Below are 25,482 nucleotides of genomic sequence, written 5' to 3'. Positions count from 1 at the left end.
ATGGGGTTTGTCTGCTGAGAAGACTATACAAATGCCATGGCTCAAGTTATCTGAGAACCATTTCTGTACATGGGATGAATAGTCCTAGGACAAGGGGTCTGTGAAGACCCTGGCTGGGCGATGAGGAGCAGCCCAGGCCTCCACATCTCTTTTTTAGATGAATTTCAGATCATGAAGCAAACAGTCAAAGGTTGTGTGTGGAGCTCCCTGATGCTGAAGGCACCTCCTCTGGGAAGGGGGATGAGCCGAGGAGGAGTCATACACAACACAGGGGCAAGAAGAAGAAGAAGGAGAGAGGGTTCTTCTAACAGGATCCTAAAAGATCTCCCATCCCCCTAGGTTGTAGGGTTGGTTTTGTCACACCCTCTAGGGTGAAGGTAACACATCCACCGGCTGCTGAGGACTCGCAGGAACATGTAGGACTCTTCTGCTGGGACTTCCCTGCACTCTCACTTCTCCTCCGTCCAACTTCCCAAGTGTGGCTCCATCCTGAGGGATGTGAGCCTGCTCTGCGGTGTCCAGCCCTGGGCATGCTGTGCTGGCTGATCCCACTCCTTCATTTCTGCAGACGGAAATGGGTTGTTGAGGGCTGAATTCCTGAGGTTGTGACTCCTCTCATCACACGGGAAGTTTGACATTTGTTTGTGTGGCTTGTGCTTGTTTCCTGGACATCTTGGTCGCGTTCCAGCTGTAGGAAAAGTTCAGTCCTGCTGTATAATCGCCTGTATTTCCCAGGATTGAATCTATAGATATATGAATCTACTAGTGGCTGGGATCTTCTGGTGTCTGGATCACACTTGGGGTAAGTTCCTGAAATTCACGTCATACCTGTTTGTGTAAGCAAAGCTCTTCCTTGTGCCTTCACCTCCACGTAGATCATGTGCAAGGGATGATGATGATCCAGGTGCAGGCCACACAGTATTATTCACAGGCTTGTAATGACACATCATCCCTTTGTATGCATACTTTATTGTGGTGCCAGTGCCACACAAAGCTTGGGTTTCAGTGCCAGCAAAGCAACATCTGATGAGGAACATACCAAGGAACCAGGAGAATAGGGTTGCCATGTAAGTGGCACTGCCCTCTGGACTATTTCCAGATGTGTTTCCAGGACCTGTTGGTAAGAAATAATTAACCCTGGCATTTAGACAAGGGGTGGTTATAATTCATGCTGGTAGGCCACACTTTGCTACATTGTCCTTGTTAGACAGGAGTGATACTAATGCGAATTGCCATAGAAAATGCCCTAAAACAGAAGGCTAGGCATGGTCCATAAGAGCAGGGCTCTGGGACGCAGGTACACATTTTTTTTAGAAGAAAGGCAGAAGGTTCTCAGAAATTCCCTAAAATACAAAGTTTGGCTTGTTTTGCAGTCATTTGGTCCAGAAGTGCAGGTCTCTGGGACACCAGGTACACATAGGGGGAAGGACACCACAAAAATGGCAGGTTCTACTGTATGAATTCAGAATTTGCTAATGTTTTTACACGACTAGTAAGGTGTTTCATATGTAAGATACCGCACCACACAAAAGCCTTATGCACACCTGTTTGAAAGTTTAGGAAGCGCTATAGTAGCTACAAGTTTGCTCCAATAGTCATATCATTTTTTTTTTATTTCATGACCGATACTTATTGCCCCGGCATAACACGTTTACTGTATAGACCTGTATATAATTCTATACATTGCACAGGAAGATGTTCTTAAAGGGAACTTGTGGCCTGATTTTGGGCCACTAAACCACCACCATGCCGTTATGCAGCTAGAAGTTAGGGTCTTGAACCTGCCGATAGCAAAACCATCCATCCCTGCAAAAGAAAGTAAATAAAATTCAAATTTACCGAGGGAAGCGTCTGGGACTCTCCTCCTGCGGCACCGGACCGGGCATATGTGCACTGCCCCTGAGGATGGCACACCTTTCTTCAATGTGCATGTACAGTAAAGCAAGATCTACTGTCCTCAGATTCATTGGTGCCCGATGCCACTGGAGGGGAGTCCCTGACTCTTCCCCCGGTAAGGCTACTTTCACACTTGCTGCAGAGTGATCCGGCCATCTGCATGCAAACGGACAGCATTTGTAGACGGATCCGTCTTACAAATGCATTGCAAGAGCGTGGTCATCTGGAGAAACGGATCGGTTATACATTTTTTTTTTCACCGGATGGATCCGGCGTTGCAGTATTTTTATGCGGCACTAATACATTTCTATGTAAATAAATGGCAACTGATCTGGAATTTTGGACGGAGATAATACCGCAGCATGCTCCGGTATTTCCTCCGTCCATAACGCCGTTCAGTGACTGAACTGATGCATCCTGAACGGATTTCTCTCCATTCAGAATGCATGGGGATAAAACTGATCAGTTCTATTACGGTATTAAGTTCCTAGGACGGAACTCAATGCCGGAAATGAAAAACGCTATTGTAGTACCCTAAGCTTTGAATTAACGCTAGTACCCTAAGCTTGAATTTCATTTACTTTCTTTTGCAGGGTTGGATGGGTGGGCAGGTTCGGGACCCTAAACCCAAGTGCATTATAGCATTCTGGGGTTTTAGTGGCCCCAAACCAGGTGACAGGTTCCCTTTAAACCTCCTGATTAGTTCTCTGGTGTTTGAATTCACTCTGTTTTATGGGGGGGAAAAGCATACACGGGGAAGCTCTCATGCAAATGATACCAGGCCCTGGGAGCACCAGTTACTCAGAAGTGACAGCCATTTTGTGAACTAAAGCATTGTTTCTAAAGAGCCTGTCACATAGTTCAGAATGATGATATTCCTTTATAATATGTAGCAATCTGCAGCATCAGACCAAAATGGAAAAAATAATAATGTCTTGCCTCCAGAACTTTCTGATGTACTTGTTCCTAGGAGACCATCTGTTTGCATTTTACTAAAGCCACCTGCACAAATCCATGTTGTGCAGAGCTGTAAAAGTAGACTGCTATGGCCCCATACTGTACCTTCATCACATGGACTTATTAGGCTACTTTCACACTTGCATTTTGGCTTTCCGTTTGTCAGATCTGTTCAGGGCTCTCACAAGCAGTCTAAAACGGATCAGTTTGCGTTCTAATGCATTCTGAATGGATAAGGATCCGCTCAGAATGCCTCAGTTTGCCTCCTTTCCGTCTCCATTCCGCTTTGGAGATGGACACCAAAACGCTGTTTGCAGCGTTTTGGTGTCCGTCTGACGAAACTGAGCCAAACGGATCCGTCCTGGCGCACAATGTAAGTCAATGGGGACGGATCCGTTTTCACTGACACAATATGGCACAATAGAAAATGGATCCGTCCTCCATTGACTTTCAGTGGTGTTCAAGACGGATCCGTCTTGGCTATGTTAAAGAAAATAAAAACGGATCCGTTCTGAACGGATGCAGGCGGCCGCATTATCTGAACGGATCCGTCCATGACGGGTCCGCACAAAACTCAAGTGTGAAAGTAGCCTTACACAGGTATTCTCCCCTGCAGCTGTAGAGCGCTCAGCTTTACCATGTGCAGGAACTCTGTCTCTATTTATTTTTAGTATTCTGAAATATTTTAGTAAATTTTGGACTCTGTCCACTGCTTTGAGCTTTTTATGGTTGTTTATGCTATACGTGCACATGATGACCCCAGTGCAGTCATCCGAAGAGGAAGGCTGGCATTCAGGTCAGTAGTCTTCTGACGTGCTGGCACTGTTGTGTCACTCTACTTTAGAAGATGCAGAGATTCATTGCTGTCCTGCATGATGCAACATGTAACCAGCCACCTCAAGACTCACTCCTTTAAAATGAGTTTATGCAAATATGTGGCCAAACCTTCTGCACGTAGGACATCTATGCTGCATGTGCCGGAGGCCAGCAGCTGGCAAACCTATGCTCCATATACCGTATGGAAGACGCAACATGCCACCTTATTAACCACATCACTAGATACAAATGCTATCACTTTTTTTCTTGATTTTGAAAAATACCAATCAGATTAAGATTATGATTTTTTAACATCAAGGAGTTGCAGAGTTTTCATGACATAAAGGGGTTGTCTCGCTTCAGCAAATGGCATTTATCATGTAGAGAAAGTTATAAAAGGGGTTTCCTTAAAGGGGTTGTCTCATTATAGACAATGGGGGCATATCGCTAGGATATGCCCCCATTGTCTTTTAGGTGTGGGTCCCACCGCTGGGACCCGCACCCATATCAAGAACGGAGCCCCGAAAGTGAAGGAGAGCGCACTGCGCATGTGCAGCCGCCCTCCATTCATTTCTATGGGGCCGCTGAAAATTGCCGTCTGCCCCATAGAAATGAATAGGAGCATGGGCCGCGCATGCGCAGCACGCTTCCATTCACTTCTATGGGAGAGGTGGGGATTAGCGCTTGGTGGTCGACGGACCCCGGGAAATCTGGGGTCCCCCAGCCACAGCACTCCCCGCTCCATTCTCGATATAGGTGCGGGTCCCAGAGGTGGGACCCGCACCTATCAGACAATGGGTGCATATCCTAGCGATATGCCCCCATTGTCTAAGATGGGAATACCCCTTTATTAATATAATAATAATAATGTGTATACATATGGATGAAAGAGGTTTCCGAGATTTTTATACTAATGACCTATCCATCTGATCGGGGGGGGGGGTCCGATACCCAGGACCCCCGCTGATCAGCGCCGCTACCTTCTCGCAGCTTACCAAGCACAGCGCTGTGCATTGTATAGAAGTTGTGCTTGGTGCCATAAGGCTACTTTCACACTTGCGTTGTTCTTTTCCGGCATAGAGTTCCGTCACAGGGGCTCTATACTGGAAAAGAACTGATCAGGCATATCCCCATGCATTCTGAATGGAGAGTAATCCGTTCAGTTTGCATCAGGATGTCTTCAGTTCAGTAGTTTTGACTGATCAGGCAAAAGAGAAAACCGCAGCATGCTACGGTTTTCTCTCCGGCGGAAAAAACTGAAGACTTGCCTGAACGCCGGATCCGGCATTTTTTCCCATAGGAATGAATTAGGCATTCAGAATACCGGAATGCCGGATCCGTCGCTCCGGCATGCGCATATGGGTAAAAATGTGAAAAATTGTACAAGACGGATCCGTCGGTCCGCATGACAAGCGGAGAGACGGATCCGTCCTTGCAATGAATTTGTGAGACGGATCCGCACCTGGATCGTCTCACAAATGCTTTCAGTCAGCGGCAGATCGGCGGATCCGGCGGGCAGTTCCGTCGTCGGATCACACTGCCGCAAGTGTGAAAGTAGCCTAAGGGTACTTTCACACTTGCGTTGTTTGATTCCGGCAGGCAGTTCAGTTGCCTGAACTGCCTGCCTGATTAGGCAAACTGTACTCAAACGCATGTCATTTTTCTGACTGATCAGGCATTTTTCAGACTGATCAGGATCCTGATCAGTCTGAAAAATGCCTGATCAGTCAGAAAAATGCATTGCAATACCGGATCCGTTTTTCCAGTGTCATCAGGCAAAACGGACCCGGTATTTATTTTTCTCTCATTTTTAAAGGTCTGCGCATGCGCAGACCGGAAGGACTGATCCGGCATTCCGGTATTTTGAATGCCGTATCCGGCACTAATACGTTCCTATGGAAAAAAAATGCCGGATCTGGCATTCAGGCAAGTCTTCAGTTTTTTTCGCCGGAGATAAAACCGTAGCATGCTACGGTTTTCTCTTTTTCCTGATCAGTCAATATGACTGAAATGAAGACATCCTGATGCATCCTGAACGGATTACTCTCCATTCAGAATGCATGGGGATATGCCTGATCAGTTCTTTTCCGGTATAGAGCCCCTTTGACAGAACTCTATGCCGGAAAAGAAAAACGCTAGTGTGAAAGTAGCCTGATCATGATCCTGATCAGTCTGAAAAATGCCTGATCAGTCAGAAAAATGCATTTCAAAACCGGATCCGTTTTTCCGGTGTCATCAGGCCCCTGTGATGGAACTCTATGCCGGAAAAGAAAAACGCTAATGTGAAAGTACCCTAAGCTTAGCCCCATTCACTTGAATGGGGCTGAGCTGCTTCTAGGCCACGTGACAGATGAACCTATCACCGCTGGCCTAGGAAAAACTGTAGAAAGCCACGGTCATCAGTATAAAAATCTTGGAAAACCCTTTTAATACAAGGAACTTAATAATGTATTGTGATGGTCCATGTTGCTTCCTTTGCTGGCTTGATTCATTTTTCCATCGCATTATATGCTTCTTGTTTCCATGGTTATGATCACCCAGCCATCCAGCAGTGGTGGTCGTGCTTGCACACTATAGGAAAATGCACCAAACTCTCTGATGGCTGGTACCGTGGGAGTGTGCATAGGCCAGTGTTTTTTCCTACAGTTTGCAAGCACGACCACCGCTGCTGGATTGCAGAGTGGTCGTAACCATGGAAACAAGCAGTGTATAATGCCATAGAAAAATGAATCAAGCCAGCAAAGGAAGCAATATGGACAATCGCAATACATTAGTAAGTGTCTTGTATTAAAATGCTATTTGCTGAATTGAGACAACCCCTTTAATCATTATGTAATTAGTTTCTAATGCAATTTTCAAAATCTTTGGATAGGAACGTTGTTGATCATATCTGGTTGTTGAAAACCTTCCCTGATTGTGTCCAACTGGTACAGGTGCATGGCTTGGTTGTGTTCACATCTGTGTTGAAAGCTTAGGAGCTTCTGTCACAGATTCCACTAAAAATGATGGACGCCGTGATGAAAAAAATCTAATGGCCCCACATTAAAGTCAGTGGAGAGCTTTGGGCACCATTGGTATCCCTCTTGTCGAGGCTCCTGTGACAGATCAGAACAATGGACGGTAATGATTAGTGCTCCCTATACATTAAAGGGGTTATGACACAACCCGATCTGCACTCGTTGGCCATGAATGAGTTGGAGCATCAGAGCTTTTCATGCTCCGATGCTCCCCCTTGCCCTGTGCTGCATTGCGCAGGACAAGGTCTGTTTGTTTACTTTTGGACACTGCTAGGCGGGCTAGGCGGAGGCTCCCGCCTAGCAGTGATTCCGGTGACGTCACTGGCTCTGATGGGCGGTCTTTAGTGCTGCCCTAGACTGTGTGCTAAAGACCGACGGTTAGTGCCGGTGACGTCACTGGGCTCACTGCTAGGCGGACGCCTCCACCTAGCTTACCCATGGGAGCCCTGTACGTCACCAAATCTCAAGAAAATTGGTGTGAAAAGCTCTGATGCCCCAATCATTCATGGTGAATGAGTGCAGATCGGGTTGTGTCCAGGTTCAGATCTGAACCTGGACAACCCCTTTAATTTATTGTTGTCCTGACCCTGCCAGTGGGTGCGACTGGCAGTCTAATGTGTATTGGGAGCCCCGACTCTCCTATGACAGATGCAGATAAGTGCGCATTTTCATCTGATCCTTCCGTTCTTCCAGGAGATAAGCCTCCACCATTGGTGTCTGCCAGCGGCTTTCTCCCCTCTCGCCATTGAATGCACATCCAGGCTCAGCCAAATGTGTATGAGAGAGAGAACGTTTAGCCGGCGCCTGTTAAATATGTACGGCTGCCTTTAGGTTCTGTTCATAAGTATGTTTTTGGTCTGGTTTCAGTTCCACTTCACGGCTATCTCAGGTGCTCCCACAGAAATGAATGGAGTGATGCTGCCCTTTTTGCGACCAGCTGCTCCGTCCATTTCAGTGGGGGCTCCACTGGGTGCTGTAGGACCCAACAGTCTAATAGTTATTCACAATCCTTTGAATAGGGGATAATTTGTTAGGACCAGAATGCCCCTTTAATGGGTCATAACAGATCTGTCATATCCACCATGGTATGATGCTAGTGTGAACAGAGCCTTTGCGTGTCAGAGCCCTCATTTGCATATGTGACTGGTCAGGACAGGTTTTCAATCTCTGAAGATAAACAAGAATGGTCTTATTCACTGGCAGCATGCAGAGATCTTGAAAATTGTAAGAAATTCTGACTAAATGTACGTATATTTGTTAGGCTGCAGAACTTGCCAGTATGAAATGTTTATGCTTTTTACTAACCAATAAAAGCAAGTACTTCTTGAATCTAATTTACCGTAAGTAGTTTTCTCGTTTGGGTCTTTTTATATTGCGAGTGAATCTTGTTTGTTTTTTCTTTAAAAAAGTTAATTGAGCACAGGTCAAGTATGTGCTCTGCCGCTCCATTCATCTCTATGGGGCTGCCAGAAATAGCCAAACGCTGTGCCCGGCTATCGCCTGCAGTCCCAGACTGATGAATGGAGCAGCAGGGCACATGCTCGGCCTGCCTCTCCATTCATTTTATTGCTCTCCGTGTGGTACAGAGACCCCGTTCTCATGATTGGTGGGGGGGTCACAGTGGATCTAATAGGTATCCCCTCTGCTGTGGATAAGGGATAACTTGATATAACCGGAATAATCCTTTAACACTACAGATGTTGCACTGCCAATGGCAGCAAATGGTAGTGAATGCAGTTGCACAGAAATCCAGAAGAGTAAAATTTCTGCCAATTGTCGGGTTGCAGTTGCAGCACCTTTTGGGCCGCAACACAACCTTATTCACTAGCATTAGGTGCCATGTAGTTGTAGCTGTTGTCATGTAACCATCGCCTAGAAGTGATAAAGCAGATATATTCCTGCCGTCACCTAAAGGGTGTCTTTTTCTGACAACCCCTCTCCATACTCTGGATTTACATTTTATGGGCCATTTTGATATGAAGATTCCCAAAGACCAGTGATAACAGCTGATCATTGGGGATTTGTAAGTCCAGATCAGCTGCAATCTGCTGATCGAGATGATCCCTAAGGGACACTACCATCATTTGTTTAATGAGATATTAACCTGTATATGAATATCTTTATGTAATGGTTTTCTGGATCTACTATTTTACCTATCTACTAATGACATCTTTCTCTAACCAAGCAGTAAAATAGCAATAAGTTTCACATACACATATTATATATTAGGGGTGCACCAAAATGAAAATTCTGGTCCGAAACCGAAAATTCAGGATGCCCTTGACCGAAAACCGAAACCGAAACTGCCTTTTTGCCCAAATACTTTTAAAATACCTTTTTTTTAATGATTTTATTAATAATTATTTTTCATGAATGAAATTCATCTGTGGGTGGCGCTGTTATGGAGAGGGGGATCTGTGGGTGGCGCTGTTATGGAGAGGGGGATCTGTGGGTGGCGCTGTTATGGAGAGGGGGATCTGTGCACTGTTATGGAAAGGGGATATGTGCACTGTTATGGGCATAACAGTGCACAGATCCCTTTCCCCATAACAGTGCACAGATCCCTTTCCCCATAACAGTGCACAGATCCCCCCTCCCCATAGCAGTGCCATAGACCGATCCCCCCTACCCATAACAGCCCCGGCCCTGCTGCTCACAGCATCACTCACTGCATCTTTATTTTACCTTACAATCGTGACGCTCCAGTAACAACTCTGCAGGCAGAGCGGAGGGCGGCGTAACGTCACTTACTCACGTGACGCACCTGCTCCGCCCACTTTATGAATGAAGGAGGCGGAGCAGGCGCGTCACGTGAGTAAGTGACGTTACGCCGCCCTCCGCTCTGCCTGCAGAGTTGTTAGTTACTGGAGCGTCACGATTGTAAGGTAAAATAAAGATGCAGTGACAAAGTAAACCGCCCGCCCGCAGATGGTGGGTGACAAATCCCACACCCCATATTTTCGGCCGATATGTAACAATATCGGCCGAAGTGGATTAGGTGCATTTTCGGCCGATATTTTCGGCTGCCGGAATTTCGGTGCACCCCTATTATATATATAATATATATATATATACACACACACACACACACTTACCTATACATTTAGGACTTTTATCTCTGTGTTGACTGCTATAGAAGGACAATATTTTGTATTTCATTTTAATTGGTATATTACAGCTGAAATTAAACAAAAAACAGCTATATTTTTTTAAACATTGTTTAAAAAAAAATACCCCTTTTTGATGGAAGTATCCCTTTTTTAATAAAAGGAGCAGTTCCCCGTTGACCACAATGTGGTAATCTCTATAGACCGTATCACAGGCTAGAACATTCCACCAAATAAAAGGGATGTATTCTTGTGTATAACAGGCTGCTTACCTCTACCTCATTGACAGTTTAATTTCAGTAATAATCAGCTGATTATTACTTTTATAGCAACCGGTCTGACTCTCCAGACGCTTCCTTCATACTGCGAGACGCATGGAAAAAAATCATAGGAATTTATTCTTGTTGTTATTCTTTATCCAGATGTGCAGGACTTAGAAATGTAGGGGGAAAAATTGCACGAAGACTTGAGAAAACTGGAATGTGTATTTGTGTTATGGTTGAAGATTTAAAAGATCCATTCTGAAAATCTTTGACCAGTCTGCTGTACGTTCATCCACATGCACTTCCTACTGAAATCTTCCAACATTCCTCACTAGCCTCATTGTCTGTACAGAGCTTGATCATGTGAATTGCATTCTGGGATGTGATGTCTTTATAACAGGCCAGTAGCAACTAGCAGAACTGTGAATGCAGCTCTGGCTGGATGTACTGTAATTTAGGATCAGTTCTTGATAAGCAATGCAAGGCCTGATCCTTTTGTTCTCAGGGAGATGAGCCACCCACCAGAGGTGTCTGGCAGCAACGTTCTCCCCTCTCCTATTCCCAACACATACATGTTCGGTTGAGCATGCATGTGTGTGGGGGTATCGGGAAAGCATTTGGCTGATGTTATATTGTGCGTATGTCTGGCTCACTTAATCTTCCAATATAGACAGTTTGAGAAAAAATGTAAAAACTTGGACTCAATTTTGCTGGAATATTTCTTTAATGTTTTCTTTTCATGTTGCAGTACATTCCTTGTATTCCCTTCACCATGGCATTCAAAGCTCGAGCCCTATATGATTTTCAAAGTGAAAATAAGGAAGAAATCAATATCTGTGAGAATGAGGAACTACAATTGCTGAGTGATGTTTCTTTAGATGGATGGCTTCAGGGCACAAACAGCCGTGGTCAGACAGGACTTTTTCCGGCATCATATGTGGAGATGATTCAACCACACCGTTCTGGATCAGTCCAAGTAGACTACCCAACACACCACACAAGCCACAAGGATGCCACTCATCATGGGAGCTACGATGAAGATGAAGATGATGATGATGACTGGGATGATTGGGATGATGGACAGTCTGTGGCTGAAGAGCCCAGTGGTTCAAATGGGGTTCCACATAGTCAGACACAGCACCACTATTACCCAAGACCTGAGTATGCTCACCGACCACGACCACAGCTAGAACGTCAAGATAGCATAGCCAGTGGGAAGAAAGGTAGTGTGGTGGGTCGAAATTTAAACAGGTTCTCCAGTTTTGTAAGGTCCGGTGTGGAAGCCTTTATACTTGGAGATGTTCCTCAATTTGGCAGAGTCTCTGAAAACTATGTTGTTGAGATGGGACCCAAGGGACCACAATGGAAGCCAAATCCTAACTCTTTCATTTGCTCTGTGGAGGAGCCTACCAAACAAACAAAGTTCAAGGGGATTAAGAGTTACATCTCGTACAGGTGAGAGAATTTAGGCATGAGAGGCGTGAGCCATTCTTGTCATTTTCTTTTAAAGAAAGGTATGTTCTATGGGGCAATGTTCAGTTCTGTGTACTTAAGGAAAAGTGTAATGTTTGCCCAGTGCACGCTGTATATATCGGTGTATTTGTTGAGTACTATTTGGCATGTGTCAAGTGATTCACTTTTTGTGTTTCTTTGCAAGCAATGAAGTATTATTTTTATTGTGGGTTGCAGAGCTTTTATTAGGAGAAGCCTTCATGTCAGTTTGAGGTGAGGTGTGTGGATGTGTCACATAAACCAGTAGGCTTTAGTTTGGGCATTATTTTTATCATTGGGTTTTTATATCATTGCATTAGGTCAGCAGTGAGTGGGAAGAAATGGATATACAGTGAAACCTCTCCAAAAGCCCACCTCTGAGCAGATCTCCATCGTATCCAGATCCACAATATCTATCTTCTCTGAAAAGACTAGAAGACCACTTTTTCATGCAGTTTTGTGTGGTTGTCTTAAAGAGGTTTCACTAGAGTTGCATGACTTGCATAAATGGCGGCTGGACAAAAAACCCTTCATGCAGTGGTATTTGTCTGTGCGAAACCTGGCATTTATGCCGGATCACCGCTGATCTCATTATAGTCAGTGGTGATCCGGCAGTGCAGGAACAGTCTGCTGGATCTTGTAACCGCATATGTGAAGTACCCTCACTGTGTTATCTTTTTCTTATTTCAAACACTAAACCTAGAAATGACTTAAAGGGAACCTGTCACCTCAAAAATGCATCTACAACCGCCAGTAGTACCTTGTAGTAGCTATCCCATCTCCTGCTGCCACTGTTAGCTGGGTTTCAGCGGCGCAATGCGCATGCGCGAGACTTGGGGAATCGCGGCCGCACTTCAGGCTGTCACTCTCAGGCAAGAGGGGAGGGTTAGGGGGCGTGGTTACCTTGACTTGAAGCGAGGAGGCCGCTGCCCCCTTGACTCCAAGCTGGCCGGCACTATAGCGCTGATGGAGAATAAAACTGCGTTTTTTGAACTTACGCAGCATCGGACAACAGGATGGAACATATGATTATTAACAGGCCGCGGGCTACTATGAGGTACTGCTGGCGGGTGTAGATGCATTTTTGAGGTGACAGGTTCCCTTTAAGTAAATTTGAACAAATCTTGCCCATGCTGTTTTCCAGTCTGCGGCATTGTATGCATGTTTCTGTTAAAAGAAAACAGTCTTTTAGAAATCGCAATTCCATACTGATGTCCTGTATTTTTGGCTGATGGGTAAAGCTTGGTAAATGTGGTAGTTTCTGGGATTTTTATATTGATAGCCTATAGACGGGATAGTCCATCAGTTGGCACCCCCACCAATCAGCTGTTCGGGAGTAGCTCTGGCACTGGAAATACACAGCACTGCCCATTGTGCAGTGGACGGAGCTGGTTACTGCAGTCCTGCCCCATTCACTTCAATGTGTACAGCAGTGTAGTAACAGCTTTACCGACTACCCGGTGGATGGCACTGGACCTACTCCCAAACAGCTGATCGGCGGAGGTGCAGGGTGTCGGATGCCTGCTGATATGATGTTGATGGCCTATGCTGTGGATTGGCCATCAGTATAAAAATCCTGCAAAACCCAAGGAGGAGAGGCTCCTGCTGCAGCCAGTAGTCTTACAGCCAGACACAGAAAAGTGAGGAGTGGTGAAACAAGAAGATTTATTTCTCAGTCTTGGGGCTCATGCACACAAACATGTGTGCCCTATGCCTGTATTGCGGCCCTCATGTCCGTATTGTGGACCCATTCACTTGAATGGATATGCAGAGCAGAGGCATGAAGTGGAAGCACTACGAAGCGCTTCCATGGGACTTCGGTCTGTGCTTCCGCACCGCAGAAAAATAGAACATGTTCTTGCGGTTTGCGGACCCATTCAAGTGAATGTGTCAATATCCGCACACGGCTGGTGCCTATGCAAATAGCGGTCCGCAGCACGGGCCGCACACGTTCATGTGCATGAGTCCTTAAGGCCGAATGCACACGGCCGTGAACGGTCCGTGGTATCCCGGCCTGGATTCCTGCTGACGGCAGGAGCGCACTGAGTCATTGGTTGCTATGACGCCGTGCACTTCATGCCACCGCTGCATTACAGTAATACACTGGTACGATCTATACGAGTTTATTACTGTAGTGCAGCGGAGGCATGAAGCGCATGGCGTCATAGCAACCAATGACGCCGTGCGCTCCTGCCGTCAGCAGTAATCCAGCCCGGGATACCACGGGCCATTCACGTCCGTGCATTCGGCCTTATTGTGATATGTGACAAGATCTTGGGAGAGATTAATATATGGAATATTTTTTTTATTTTTTTTTACTTTCTTGTGAATTTTCTATGTTTAGTGTTCATTTTTCCTTTTTATTTTTCCTTAAGGCTGACTCCTGGTCACACTAACTCTCCAGTTTACAGACGATACAAGCACTTTGACTGGTTGTATAATCGCCTCCTGCACAAATTCACCGTCATTTCTATTGCGCACTTGCCAGAGAAGCAGGCTACAGGACGCTTTGAAGAAGATTTTATCCAAAAGCGTAAGCGTAGATTGGTTCTGTGGATGGATCATATGACAAGTCATCCAGTCCTTTCTCAGTATGATGGTTTTCAGCATTTCCTAAGCTGCCGTGATGAAAAACAGTGGAAAGCTGGCAAAAGGCGCACGGAGAGGGATGAAATGGTTGGTGCCAGTTTTTTGCTGACCTTGCAGATACCTACCGAACATCAGGACCTCCAAGATGTAGAAGAACGTGTGGATACTTTTAAAGCCTTCTCAAAAAAGATGGATGAAAGTGTCCTCCAGTTAACCAGTGTAGTCTCTGAGCTAGCACGTAAGCACTTGGGAGGCTTTCGTAAGGAGTTTCAGAAACTTGGTGGTGCCCTACAAAGTCTAAGCCATTCCTTCCAGCTAGACCCGCCTTTTGCCTCTGAGCCACTGATTGGAGCGATTTCTCATACTGGGCGCACCTATGAATTAGTAGGAGAAATGTTTGCGGAGCAACCCAAAAATGATCAGTTTAGATTTCTTGATACACTGTCCTTGTATCAAGGATTGCTTTCCAACTTTCCAGATATCATTCACCTACAAAAAGGTAAGTCCTTGAACTTGCGCTTAACTCATTATATGAGATGTGTTGTGACAGAGCAGTATTTGGTGTAAATGTTGGTAACTAAATGCCATTTATTCTACATTTCATGCGGTATTTGGTATGTCATAGAGGAGGCTTCCATAAGCCACAGCAAATGGCTGTATAAAAATGTGAGAAAAATAAGTTCATAAATCTGGGGATTGCCTAAATGTATTTCTCATTTTGACTGGGGTCATTTCTTCTTTCTGCTGTATTGTGTGTTTTTGTTGAGGCGTGATAATCCTCAATATCCTAGCTACAGTATCGCCTACTAGGAAGGGCAAGGAGTAAATTCATTGGGGTGTGGTATGACATAATTAAGGGTGTAACACGTGTGTAGTCAGGAAAGCCATGTCTAGAAGATATGAAACAAAGGAAAATAGTGAGAGGTAGCAGTTACACACTCCTCATATTGCCCTAGCAAAGGACAGGGATCAGCAGCCACCGGCATTCCAGCGTGTTCTGAAACGACAACTCCCAGAGTCCTCCTTTACAAGAACAGCTGAGGAAGGGTGCATTCTGGGAGTTGTAGTTTCACAGCAGGTCAAGTGCTAAAGGTTGCAAATCCCTGATCTAGGCCATACACTCATCCAAGTCTAGATAAAGAGAACCTGTCACCAAAAAATGTGGTGCAAGCTGCAGTTGGCAGGAGGAACTGAGCAGATTAAATGAAGAAAAGTTTTACTGAATCTTTTCCCATAAACTTTAGATCAAATTCCTGCTCATCCTGGGCTTTGAAGTCAAGGAGTCAGTCCTATCAGTGATTGACAGTCTTCCTTCTATAACTGTGTATACAGAGATAGCTGTCAATCACTGATAGGACCGTCTCCTTGACTTCAAAGTCTAGAATGAGCAGTAATATAAATGAAGGAAATATAAGTCTTTTTCCAGAACACTATATCAGCCTGCTCTATAACATGCTGCCAGCAGACTGCACTGCATTTTCATGGTGTCAGATTTCTTTTAAGGGAATGCATTATATGTATGTATGTGTGTGTGTGTGTGTGTGTAATATATAAATAAATATATATATATATATATATATATATATACACACACCGTATTTTTCGCTTTATAAGACGCCCCCCCCCCCCCCCCGTGCGTCTTATAAAACTAATACTAGTGAGCGCTTCCATTATGGAAGCGCTCACTAGTATGTATTAGGAGCGGGGAGCGAAGCGCCGCAAGCGCAGGTAATATTTACCCTCCCTGGTCTGCACCACGGCTCCTCTTCAGCTGTCGCGCTCCCATCTTTCTGGCCTGCGCTGCACTGTCCTGACCCCGTACAGCGCCAGGACGTAGTGCGCGCACCATGACCTGACGCTGCACACAGTCATGTGACAGTGCAGCGCAGGCCGGGAAGATGGGAGCGCGACAGCTGAAGAGGAGCCGCGGAGCAGGACAGGTAAGATGATTTTTTATTTTAGTCTGATCTGAGGTCTGATGGGCTATTCTGAGGTCTGAGGGTACTGATGGGCTAATCTGAGCTCTGGGGGTACTGATGGGCTAATCTGAGGTCTGGGGGTACTGATGGGCTAATCTGAGCTCTGGGGGTACTGATGGGCTAATCTGAGCTCTGGGGGTACTGATGGGCTAATCTGAGGTCTGGGGGTACTGATGGGCTAATCTGAGCTCTGGGGGTACTGATGGGCTAATCTGAGGTCTGATTGGGGGTACTGATGAGCTAATCTGAGGTCTGATTGGGGGTACTGATGGGCTAATCTGAGGTCTGATTGGGGGTACTGATGGGCTAATCTGAGGTCTGATTGGGGATACTGATGGGCTAATCTGAGGTCTGATTGGGGGTACTGATGGGCTAATCTGAGGGCTAATCTTATAAAGCAAAAAATACGGTGTGTGTGTGTGTGTATATGTGTGTATGTGTATGTATATGTGTGTATATATATATATATATATATATATATATATATATATATATATATTTACTGTGCAAATGTTTTAGGCAGGCGTGGGAAAATGATGTAAAGTAAGAATGCTTTAAAAAATATATTAGTGTTAATAGTTTGTTTTCATCATTGAACGAAATGAAAAGTCAAAGAACAAAAGATAAATCTAAATCAAATCAATGTTTGGTGTGACCACCCTTTGCCTTCAGAACAGCATCAATTTTCTAGGTACTCTTTCACACAGTTTTTGAAGGATCTTGTCAGGGAGGTTGTACCTAACATCTTGGAGAACTAACCACCACCTGTGGATGTAGGCTTCCTCAAATCCTTCTGTCTTTTCATGTAATCCCAGACAGACTTCATGATGATGAGATTAGAGCTCTGTAGCGGCCACATCATCAATTCCAGGACTCCTTGTTCTTAATATGCAAAATAACTGTGTGGAGCCCCAGTTATGGGTCTTCAAAGGAGAGAAAACCAAGCAAAGGGGTGTCCCCATTACAGAGATCTCCAGATTCACCATATTAAATGGCCCCTATGTCAAGATCCAGCACTTTTACAAGCCTTAAGGACATGACAGAGAAGACCTAAGCCAGTTATCCAACCACAGACAGCTGTTTCGGGGTGTTGCCCCTCATCAGTGTGGAGTAGTAATCTGGCTAACCAGAAGCAATGCCTTGGAGACTACTCAAACAAAATAATAGCTGATCTTAGGGAGACCAGCTACAAAAACACTGTGGAGCCTCATTTAAGAGTCTCAACACAGCAATCCAAAGTGCAAAGGTCCCTGGGAAATAGTAATGTGCAAAATAACCGTGGAGCCCCAGTTATGGGTCTTCAACACAGTAAAAGCCAGATATCCCTCAAAGGAAGGAAAACCAGGCAAAGGAGTGTCCCCATTACAGAGATTGCCAGATCCACCATATTAAGTGGCCCCTATGTCAAGATCCAGCTCTTTTACAAGCCTTAAAGGAAACCTGTCATCACCTTTTTGCTGCACATACTAACGGCAGAATAAAGTGGAGACAGGTGAGTTGATTTCAGCGGTCTGTCATTTAAAAGTTAAAAGTAAGAGGTTTCCGGGAACCAACATCACAATCATTACAGACTAGGCCTGGAAAAGAGTCATGGCCACCGGAGAAGAGTCCTGGTTATCCATGAATTCCTGCTCTCCTGCCCACCTGCTGATGACTGACAGTCTTCTACCTAGTTTTCTCCCTTTCTCTCTAGGAGAGAACTGCCAATCATCAGCAGACGGGTGAGAGAGCAGCAGATTATGAATAACCAGGACTCTTCTCAGGTAGATCTGACTCTTTTCAAGGCCTGGGCTGCAATGATTATGATGCTGGTTCTCAGCAAGCACTTACTTTTAGCTCATGAGTGACACAACGCTGACATCAGCATTTCTGTCACTATTTTATGCTGCCCTCAGTGAGGCCTTCATAAAGTTGATGACAGGTTCCCTTTAAGGATATGACCACTTTCACTGTGTAGAAGACCCATAACTGGGGCTCCACGGTTATTTTGTATATTACTGTTTCCCAGGGACCTTTGCACTTTGGATTGCTGTGTTGAGACTCTTAAATGAGGCTCCACAGTGTTTTTGTAGCTGGTCTCCCTAAGATCAGCTATTGTTTTCCTTTTGTCTTAATGACACTGGCTTTATGTTTGGGGTTGTTTTCCTGCTGCAAAATTAATTTGGAGCCAATCTGACGACTCCCTGATGGTATTGCATGATGGATAAGTTATCTGCCTGTATTTCTCAGCCTTGGAACAAACTTCCTGCCCGGTTCTTTCAAAAACTGTGTTACTAGAAGAATCGATGCTTGAAGACGAGGTGTCACGAACCAGCGGGTGTGAACCCACTGTGCCACGTGTCCTACCTCCTCTAAGGGCATTGTCTAAGTGAACCCCTCGATTCTTCACAGTACCCCTGATGGTGGGGATAGATTTTCCCAGGTCGCTACCTCTTGAGGAGGATAGGCACACGGGGCAGCTGGTCCAGGTGTACAGGATGTACCAGAGGTACAGACGTAGTCAGCCAGCCGAGTCGTAACCAAGAGCAACAGTGCAGGACTGAAGGATGAGGCAGAGGCGAACTCAGAATAGCAATAGGTCAGGGCAGGCGGCACAGGTACAGGGCAGGCAATCCGGGTCGGCAACAGGAGTCAAGGCAAGCAGGTAGGGATCAAACAGGTAGCAGAGTCCAGGAATACAAGTGAATATCGGGAACCTTAGCAGGACACAAGGACCTTGACCCTGAGGCATCTGGGAAGGGGGCTGAGCCACTTATATATGTACAGGAGGGCTAGGATTGGTTGGCGAGGTCACATGATCCAACCCATAAAACACAGGAAGTGACGCGCGCCGGCCCTTACGGAAAAGCTGCAGGAAACGATTAGCAAGCATGCTGTGGCCAGGGCTAAAAGGGAACACTGGCAGCAGATCACCGCTGAACATGGCGCCCGGGACCGCGACGGTAAGCAGGGGAACAGCGGTGCACAGCAGCCGCCGTTAGTTACACCAAACACTGATTTGAATTAGATTTCTCTTTTAGTTCATTCACTTTGCATTGTGTTACTTGATAAAAAATCAACTATTACTTCTATTTTTGAAAGCATTCTTACTTTGCAGCTTTGTGCAGGGCAGTTGTGCATCAATACAAAATTCAGACTTCTATTAGGTAGCTTGTATTGGGCTCCCCACCTGCACCTTGCAGTACCAGTGGTCTACCAACGATATGTCCGACTATCTTCGTCATCTTGCGTCTCCGTTCTTTAATTATACAATATGATCCATGGAAGGGAAGCCAATGGTTGGGAAACACTTCTGTACACTGTATAGTATCAGGGACACAGTCATCAGTGATAGAGGATACATGTTGATGACTGAGGGCCTAAACATCGACATCCTCACAGTCCAAAGGTTTACCTCAAAGTTCTCATTTACCCTCAACAGCACATATGTAGTAAGGAGCTATGGCGCTCCATACAGGACATTAGGAAAAAGCCAAGCACTCTTGTTTGTGGAAACCCTTTTAACCCTACAGAGCTTTGTTTTGGTTACTTTGAAGGAAGCTCTCGGGTGAGGGGATTGTCCTCTCCATGTCGGCTTTATCGTCATAGGTGTACCTACAGTTCTGTTATAATCGCCCTGCCAAACAAAGCTATAGTTTAGGGGCGGTGTAAAAGGGACTGAAACTACACCTGTCATTTCCAAAAATGTCTAGCATGCCAGTAGTTTTGATCAGTGGAGTTATGAACTTATTGAAAGCCTAAAACATATACATTTTAATGAGCATCTGTCACCATGATCCACAGTATTAAACCAGGCATACTGCCTGGTCTGGTTGATTATGGTGAATTAAATAAACTGATGTCAGTTACAGTAATGTATGTGGCGCACAGTCTTCACTAGAACCAAAATGAGGTGCTCTCAGATAAGAGGACTCACCCTATCCTCTAAAGGTCAGATACGTGTAACAAAGGAAAATCTGGGCACTCTCAAGATATCAGACCATAGAAAATGTATTACTACACAAATAAATAAAATACAGATTAATAATTCATAAAACTCCGCTACCCATACACATCCTAATAAACGCTCCTAAGGGTAAAAATATACATGCCAACAAGGTACCCTAAAATGTAAGTATAAATAGATAAATAAATAAAACAAGTTGCCGCAAGTCAGTAAATATCGCTGCAGAATAGAAAACAGCACTGTCAATGAGGTAGATGTGTTGCACTTAATATATAATCGCACTTGATATATAGTCCCAAATATAATCGATATTGACAAAATCTCCTAGCAGGGATCAATGAATGTTCCTGGTGTGGTATCACAAACTGGATCCTATAAGTCAATTGCAAATAGTGTGTACATACACTCAGAGAGAGAGCGGTGTCCCACTATAAACTATCACCAGCGGCGTCCCACTGGGGAAAGAAACTTTTTCGTGGATTATTCTAGGGGTCCGATGGCTACTGAGGAAGGAGTGACCAGATACCCCAAAATGCGTTTAGCCAGGACCCCAGTGACCGTGACCTAGCCAGGACCTCAGTGACCGTGCCTGCTGTTGATTCCCATTCGTGCGGCAGACGGTATTGCAATGAACAGCAGGCACGGTCACTGAGGTCCTGGCTAGGTCACGGTCATTGGGGTCCTGGCTAAACGCGTTTTGGGGTATCTGGTCACTCCTTCCTCAGTAGCTATCGGACCCCTAGAATAATCCACAAAAAAGTTTCTTTCCCCAGTGGGACGCCGCTGGTGATAGTTTATAGTGGGACACCGCTCTCTCTCTGAGTGTATGTACACACTATTTGCAATTGACTTATAGGATCCAGTTTGTGATACCACACCAGGAACATTCATTGATCCCTGCTAGGAGATTTTGTCAATATCGATTATATTTGGGACTATATATCAAGTGCGATTATATATTAAGTGCAACACATCTACCTCATTGACAGTGCTGTTTTCTATTCTGCAGCGATATTTACTGACTTGCGGCAACTTGTTTTATTTATTTATCTATTTATACTTACATTTTAGGGTACCTTGTTGGCATGTATATTTTTACCCTTAGGAGCGTTTATTAGGATGTGTATGGGTAGCAGAGTTTTATGAATTATCAATCTGTATTTTATTTATTTGTGTAGTAATAAATGTTCTATGGTCTGATATCTTGAGAGTGCCCAGATTTTCCTTTGTTACACGTATGATGTCAGTTACAGCAAAGTGTTTACTTTTATTCTTATGCAAATAAAGTTCTCAGAGCTTTGAGGGGCTGGCCTAGGCCCTTGGAGCACCGCATCGCCTCCTTTTCCCTATTGCCACTCCCCCTCATGCTGATTGACAGGGCCAGGTATCCTCACTGTCTGGGTGCCTGGCCCTGAAATCTTGCACTTGCTCTGGCGAGACTTCATCATATTTGTGGTTTTCCAGAAGAGAAGACCCTTGGCTTTTTCATGGTGACAAGTTGTCTTTAACCCTGCCTCTCCTAGGAGAGCTGCAAAAAACAACAACTTTTGTTCCAGAAATCAGTGGCAGTCTCATCACGTACACTCCCACTGATCAAAACATACGACATGTTACCATGAGTTTTGAGTGGAGTTGGCTATAAAAGGGTATTCCAGCTTTTAGATATTGGTGACCTATCCTCCACCCCCACTAATTACCTGTTTTACAGCCTTTAGCACCAGAAACTTATCAGTAGATGGAGCCGGAAGCAGAGGGCTCCGTCCACTGTCCAGTGGCTGTGCCAATGTACTGCAACTGTTTGTGGCTCCGTCTACGATTTGGTTTACAGGGCCTGCCCGAATCAACTGATCGGTGGGGTGCCAGGTGTTAGACCTCCACCCATCTGATAGTGATGACCTGCCAATATCTGGAATACCTCTAATTATTTTATTTATTTATTATTTGAAGTATTGACAGTCTGCTACCCCTGCACTATAATATGCTGCCTGCATGATGATATTCAGATGAGGACTTCAGGGCACAGCAGAGTGGGCCTAGCAACCCCCCGTGCACCTCAGCTTTCCATTGCTGACCCTGCCCTTTGGTGCTTTGAAACCCTCATTGGCTTGAAGAATAAAAGTCATTTTTTCTTGGGAATGCTGCAACAGATTTTTACAAGACAGTTTGATATTGTTGATCCTGCTGACGGATGCTTTTTAAGGGGGGTTATACAGCTCCTCAAAATTGATAGCCTTCCCTTTGGATGTGCCTGGCATTATAATTTGCTACAGCTTTGCCCTATTTAGGTAACTTTGAAAGAGCCGTATTAGCAGAAACAGCCGCTACTAAAAGTAGGGGGCTGTGAGCAGTGTAACAATGAAGTGGATGCGGTACTTGCAGGAGCATCATGGCCCTGACTTTCTCTGCTGTACAGACCTGGAAAACCCTTTTACAGCTTCTTACTGTCTATTACATTGTCCATATTTCCAATACAATGAGTCAATACAATTGTTTATGTATTGTTAGAGATATAATGAGCTTCTGGAGACCAGGGACCTGCATAGGTTCTTGCCATCTGCTGTTTGTGTCCACCTCCGATCCAGGCATGACTTTAAATGGATATTTCCATCTCAGCCTTTCTTGACGCAGATGGGAATAACCTAAATAAGTGCTGGCTGCTAGTAAGTGGAGTTATGGAAATAACTAGGCAGCCTGCGCTCCGCGTCTGCTCGGATGTCTCCATAGCTCAGGCCGGTGCTTACTCAAGGTATACCTATCTTTTTCATGAAAGGCGTATGGGAATAACCCTTTAATAAGCAATTTATTTATTATTTTTCTGAAAATGAATGCCTTAACCCCAGAGGACTAGCATCTTACCTCTAATCTAACTTTTTATTTTTATGAAACTCTCCTTCAGGAGCATTTGCAAAGGTAAAGGACAGCCAGCGCATGAGCGATGAAGGGAAGATGGAGCAAGAGGAAGCTGATGGAATCCGGAAAAGGTGTCGTGTAGTAGGCTTTGCTTTGCAAGCAGAGATTAACCATTTCCATCAGAGGAGACTGCAAGACTTTAAACTGACGCTCCAGCATTATTTAAAGGAACAGATTATGTTTTATAGGAGGGTGAGCCAGGAGCTGGAGAAAACTCTAAAGATGTATGATGACTTGTGACTTGGACTTGGTTTGTGTCGCCTGTTGAACCTTTTTTTGAGAACTGAGATCATCTCTTCCATCCCTTCCATGTGCACTCCAAGGACACGGTTATGGAATGGGCAGAAGGGAAAGTTGCAAATTATTAACTTAGACTGAAATTTGGTTATAGGAAAAAAAAAACTGTTTTAAGAAAATGTAGGTGTTTATACTGGTTAAATATGCTGCTGTGCTATGAGAGCAAAATAAAGAGCTTTATTGTATATTTCTAGAGGGTGGGTATTTGATGGGGAGCCTGTTGGTTTACAGACCATCCAGCATGGTGATAACAATTAAAATGATGTTAAAAACACTATATGCACCTGTCATCTGCACACTGTGAGTACAATGAAATCGTGAGACTACAGTCTTTCAATTCATTAAAGACAAACACTTCAAGCCCTTGAGTTTCTTTGGGCTCCAGATGATTAAATGGGTTTTTATGGCCACTTGTTTAAATAAAAACACTCAGAATGCTTTAAAATAATAAAATAAGTCATACTTGCTTTACGTATCCTATGCCACCCAAATCCAGCGCTTCCAAGGTCTTCTACGGGTCCCTGTATTACCTGGTGACATGGACGTGAGACCGCTCAGCCAATATTTGGCTGCAGTGATTGGCTGAGAGATCACATTACCATTTCCATGTATTGGTACTGCAGAGAAATAAAGCAGACTCTCTGTAAACGCTGTACACGCAGCTCCAACCCCAGTAAAATGGTATGTTCACACGTATACTGCAGATGTTCGTAGGGCAAATTCACAACATTGTACAGTACCAGGAAAGTGGATGAGATTTCAGTGTAAAAAATCTGCAGCGTGGGTTTAAAATGTGCATCATGTCAGTTTATGCTGTGGATCTTTGCCTTGGATTTTACTCTTTGCAATGGAGAGGGTGAAATCCACAGCCATTTCCGTGGCAAATAAACGAATGTAATACATGTGACGCAGATCGGTGGCAAAATCCGACTTTTCGCCTGTATTTCCCATGGATAATAGACGTAACTTTCTTCATACAGTTTCTTTTTTTCAGAAGTATTTTTATATGCACCGTATTTTCTGGCGGATAAGACGACTTTCTAACACTAGAAATTATTTTCAAAAGTCGGGGGTCGTCTTATACGCCGGGTATACTCAGATCCGATGGTATATTCTAACCCCCAGGCGTTCCCATGGTGAATATACAGGGCCCCGCCGCTCACAGGAGTATACATTTATAAACTGTAATCCGTAACTTTAACTTTACATCAGCTCCGGTAACAGGGAGTGCGGGCGGTGCTCACTCACTGATGTCACTCTTCCCACTAGGTGGCGCAGTGAGTGAGCGCTGCTGCCCGTTACCGGAGCTGAGTGTAAGGTAGTAAAGAGATGAGCGCTGATGTAAAGTTAAAGTTACGGATGACAGTATATAAATGTATACTCCTGTGAGCGGCGGGGAGTGGGATCTGTGTCTGTATTGTGTATGTATACCTCTTCTCATATGTACAGCGCTATGGAATTTATGGCGCTTTAATAATAAATAATAATAATAATCTGTGGATGGCACTGTTATGGGAGGGGAATCTGTGGATGGCACTGTTATGGGAGGGGGATCAGTGGATGACACTGTCATGGGGTGGATCTGTTGATGACACATATAGCATAAAATGCTATATAGTGTCATCCATAGATCCCCCCCCCCCCCATAGCAGTGTCATCCACTGTTCCCCCCCCCTTCCCATAACAGTGCCATCCACGGATCCTCCTTCCCATAATGGTGCCATCCACGGATCCTCCTTCCCATAATGGTGCCATCCACGGATCCCCCTTCCCATAACTGTGCCATCCACTGATCCCCCTTCCCATAACGGTGCCATCCACTGATCCCCCCCCCCCTTCCCATAACGGTGCCATCCAGTGATCCCCCCCCCCTTCCCATAACGGTGCCATCCAGTGATCCCCCCCTTCCCATAACAGTGCCATCCACAGATCCCCCCCTTCCCAAACCAGTGCCATCCACAGATCCCCCCCCCCTTCCCATAACAGTGCCATCCACAGATCCCCCCCCCTTCCCATAACAGTGCCATCTACAGATCCCCCCCCCTTCCCATAACAGTGCCATCCACAGATCCCCCCCCTTCCCATAACAGTGCCATCCACAGATCCCCCCCCTTCCCATAACAGTGCCATCCGCAGATCCCCCCCCCCTTCCCATAACAGTGCCATCCACAGATCCCCCATGGCAATGGACCCACCATCTTTTCCCAGCACCTA

The 25,482-nt window shown here is 45.1% G+C and overlaps 1 protein-coding gene across 1 annotated transcript; it reads left to right on the top strand.

Moving 5' to 3' along the window:
* Window positions 1–52: 52 nt before the first annotated feature.
* SNX33 (sorting nexin 33) lies at window positions 53–23,457 on the top strand. Its single transcript, XM_040413723.1, has 4 exons — window positions 53–802; window positions 10,805–11,511; window positions 13,923–14,635; window positions 22,958–23,457. Exons 2-4 carry the CDS (start codon window positions 10,829–10,831, stop codon window positions 23,209–23,211), a joined length of 1,650 nt encoding a protein of 549 aa, XP_040269657.1. The 5' UTR covers window positions 53–802; window positions 10,805–10,828; the 3' UTR covers window positions 23,212–23,457.
* Window positions 23,458–25,482: the final 2,025 nt, after the last annotated feature.

Source organism: Bufo bufo, chromosome 1 (assembly GCF_905171765.1).
Source record: "Bufo bufo chromosome 1, aBufBuf1.1, whole genome shotgun sequence".
Classification (NCBI taxonomy): Eukaryota; Metazoa; Chordata; class Amphibia; order Anura; family Bufonidae; genus Bufo; species Bufo bufo.
This window is presented reverse-complemented; position numbering and strand designations above follow the sequence as displayed.

Coding starts and splice junctions, on each gene's coding strand:
- SNX33 (XM_040413723.1), top strand. CDS start 10,829: ATGGCATTCAAAGCTCGAGCCCTATATGATTTTCAAAGTGAAAATAAG. Junction 11,512..13,922: donor AAGAGTTACATCTCGTACAG/GTGAGAGAATTT, acceptor TTTTTCCTTAAG/GCTGACTCCTGGTCACACTA. Junction 14,636..22,957: donor TATCATTCACCTACAAAAAG/GTAAGTCCTTGA, acceptor ACTCTCCTTCAG/GAGCATTTGCAAAGGTAAAG.